The 2,979-nt window shown below is 44.1% G+C and overlaps 1 protein-coding gene across 1 annotated transcript; it reads right to left on the reverse strand.

Moving 5' to 3' along the window:
* Positions 1–750: 750 nt before the first annotated feature.
* On the reverse strand, positions 751–1,269 carry LOC108354748 (cell wall protein RTB1-like). Its single transcript, XM_017605921.1, has one exon. It carries the CDS (start codon positions 1,267–1,269, stop codon positions 751–753), a length of 519 nt encoding a protein of 172 aa, XP_017461410.1.
* Between the last annotated feature and the right edge of the window lie 1,710 nt (positions 1,270–2,979).

Here is a 2,979-nt window from a genome sequence, read left to right on the forward strand (position 1 = left end):
CAGAGGAGGAAGCGACCGCCACCAGTGAGGCTAGCATAGCTTGAGGATGGAGGGAAAGCGAGAGTACTTGGCTACAAAGATGGATGCTCAGGATGTCTTCTTCATTGTTGACTGTACTGTTCTGTTCTGTTCTGTCGTTTCGATTTAGCTGAAAACCAATTTTTATGGTGGGTAATTTGAGGGACGATTTTGTGATCGGTGGAAACTTTTTAGTATGACAGCAGCAGCAGACACTGTGCAGCCGAGTCGGGAGTGAAACTGATCGATTGAGCTCGTTGAAGAAAGGTAGTCGCCGAAAGAAGATAGGCAGACAGAGTAGGCAGAACAGAGTTCATTCCCGGGGAGAATGAGGTCAACGCAGATCGCAGATCGAACTCAACTGTTGCTGCTGCTGTTTACTCAACATGATGTTCACTTTTGGAGAACAACGGGGAGTTTCGGACAATACAGTGTGTGTGTGTGTTTTGTCTGCATTNGAGCTCGTTGAAGAAAGGTAGTCGCCGAAAGAAGATAGGCAGACAGAGTAGGCAGAACAGAGTTCATTCCCGGGGAGAATGAGGTCAACAGATCGCAGATCGAACTCAACTGTTGCTGCTGTNAATACAGTGTGTGTGTGTTTTGTCTGCATTTTTTATTACTCATCTCGCTTCTCATTACACAATCATCAGTGTCATATTTAATGAAATAATTAGCGTCTGTCTGGACAGAGGAGAGAGGGAGAAAAAGAGAGAGAGAAAGTGCCTCGAAGTGTTAATTTGTGGCGCCCACGACCGGTTTCTGTTCGGGCGTTGAGAGCTCTTCGGGTGCGCTGACAGTGGTCGACTGACTGTTGTTGTCACCAGCAACCGAAGCGACAGTTGAAGTCGAAACAGTTTCAGTGCTCGGTGCACTCGTCGCTGTCGTTTCTGGTGCAGCACTAGTAGCAGTGGTGGTCACTGGTGATAATGATGATGTCGTTGATGATAGCTCGGCTGATGATGTTGAAGGTGGTGGTGGTGGTGGCACTGTTGTGGTGACCACTTCGGTGGATGGTGGTGATGGTGTTGTTGTCGGGCCAGAGCTTTCGTCGTCGTTGTTCTTGGCAGTTGAAGTTCCACTATCATCAGCGGCGTTTGTTCTCGCCGTACTAGCCTCCGACTCCAGACCAACTACCTGGCTGTCGACAATTGAATCGGTGCTGTTGGCCAGCTGGCCGACGACCACGTTCAGCTGGTGGCAGTTGGTGATGTTCGACAGCTCCATGGAGCGGGGAATTTTGACGTTCAGCATTTTGGAGACTGGTGAAAAAAACTAGATTAGGGAATTGATCAATTTTGTTCAACTTTAGATGGAGCTTACCAGGAACGGTGGCCCTGGTGTAAAACTGACACTTGAACTTTGACCACGCTGAGCTCACCCGGACGTTCAGTCGCTGGAGCAGGGACTGTGGTCCACTTCCATTTTTCACCGGTACACTTTCTACGCTCAACGTCAGATTTCCTGCTTCAACTGATGGAGAATTTGCACTAACAAAAGGAAAATTATACCAAAGCGTTGTTTAGGTTTCAGATTACAGCAACAGCGGTACAGCAGCTTACGCTACGACTCTTATCGTCTTGGCGGTAAAAACAAAGAAGAGGAAGAAGAGAAGAAAAGCAAGAGAAAAGTACCCGCTGGAGGATAAAGTTTGAAGCTTCATTTTTCAAAAAAGTTTTAGTAATTTTTTTCAAAAAATGATTCACAAAGACCAAAGTACGACTGACTAAATCAATCCGTGATTATCATAATAATAGCCCATTTACCTACCCATTACCAATTGCCTCTGGTTACTCGGAAACTCATCCTTCTGTCCAAACTTAGAAAACTTGTTGGAACCAGTTTTTGGACATCGAACACACAGCTGTGTTTGCTTTCATTAAAATTTGTGTTGCATTACCTGTACATCTCAATTTGCTTTCTATTGTTTTTTCTATTCCCTCTCGTTGTTTGCATTAAAATGTCTGCCAGCTTTTCTGTGTGTGTGTGTGCTTGGCTAAACTGAGCTACAACGGGGATGATGGTAAAAAAACTGGCACTTTCACTTTTGGAGAAAGTGTGCCGAAGAAGAGTCTAGTTCACGTTAAATGTTGAATAAAGAGCACTGTTGACAGATGAAGGGAAGACAAATGAGGAGAAAAACAAAAATTATTAGCAAAACTAACAAAAAAGAGAAAAAAGATCAGTGATTGCTGTGTTTGCACTGGCAGCAAGAACGATAGTAGTACAATCAAATCACAAAAAACAGAAGGAGTACACGCACAGTTCTTTTTCGATTTAACAAAAATCCATTTATTTTTTTGGTGTTTCTAAAAGACTTGAATTTTAGATAATCCTCACTAAAATGCACTTTTAAAGTGCACGATGAACTTTTCTCTGGCTCTCTGACTATAAAGTAGTCCAACGAAAAGAGTGTGAAAAGTGTATGTACCCGTCACTGTACTAGTGTACTTTTGTTTATACTGCCAAGTGTACGCAAGAAAAAAAAGTGTATCGAGATGTTTCCATTTGATGGATGAGAAGGGGAGGGGGGGGAAGGCAGTGTGAACTTTAAGGGGGAAAACCCCCAAAACAGTTAACGTTTAGGGCAAGTTCGCCCAGGTGGGACTATTCTGGTACTTGATCAGCTCAATCTTGTCAATCACAGCGCCGCCCTACAAAGAAAAAAAAGGTTAAAGTCAACTTAGAAAATTATTTTCAGCATTAAAAAACCCTCACCTTTTCATCTGAAGTCTGCTCGAGGACGAGGTGCAGGCGTGACTTGAAACTAAGTCGGGTGTAGCCGTAATCTGGTGAGGTGTGCAAGAGCCAGCTCTTGGGGTGCTTGTTGAAGCTGCCGTGCTCCTGTTTGTTGCCCTGATAGAAAAAAAATCAAAATTTTAAAATTACAAAAACAAAAAAGTGCTAAACAACAAAAACTCACCGCAGCCCCGGTGATAAAGTGCACCGGCCCGGCGGGGTCAT

Source organism: Rhagoletis zephyria, unplaced genomic scaffold (genome assembly GCF_001687245.7).
Source record: "Rhagoletis zephyria isolate East Lansing unplaced genomic scaffold, Rhagoletis_zephyria_1.1 Rzeph_scaffold_38838, whole genome shotgun sequence".
In the NCBI taxonomy this organism is placed as follows: domain Eukaryota; kingdom Metazoa; phylum Arthropoda; class Insecta; order Diptera; family Tephritidae; genus Rhagoletis; species Rhagoletis zephyria.

Excerpts from the sequence above, each read along its gene's own strand:
- LOC108354748 (XM_017605921.1), bottom strand. The coding sequence starts at position 1,269 with ATGCTGAACGTCAAAATTCCCCGCTCCATGGAGCTGTCGAACATCACC.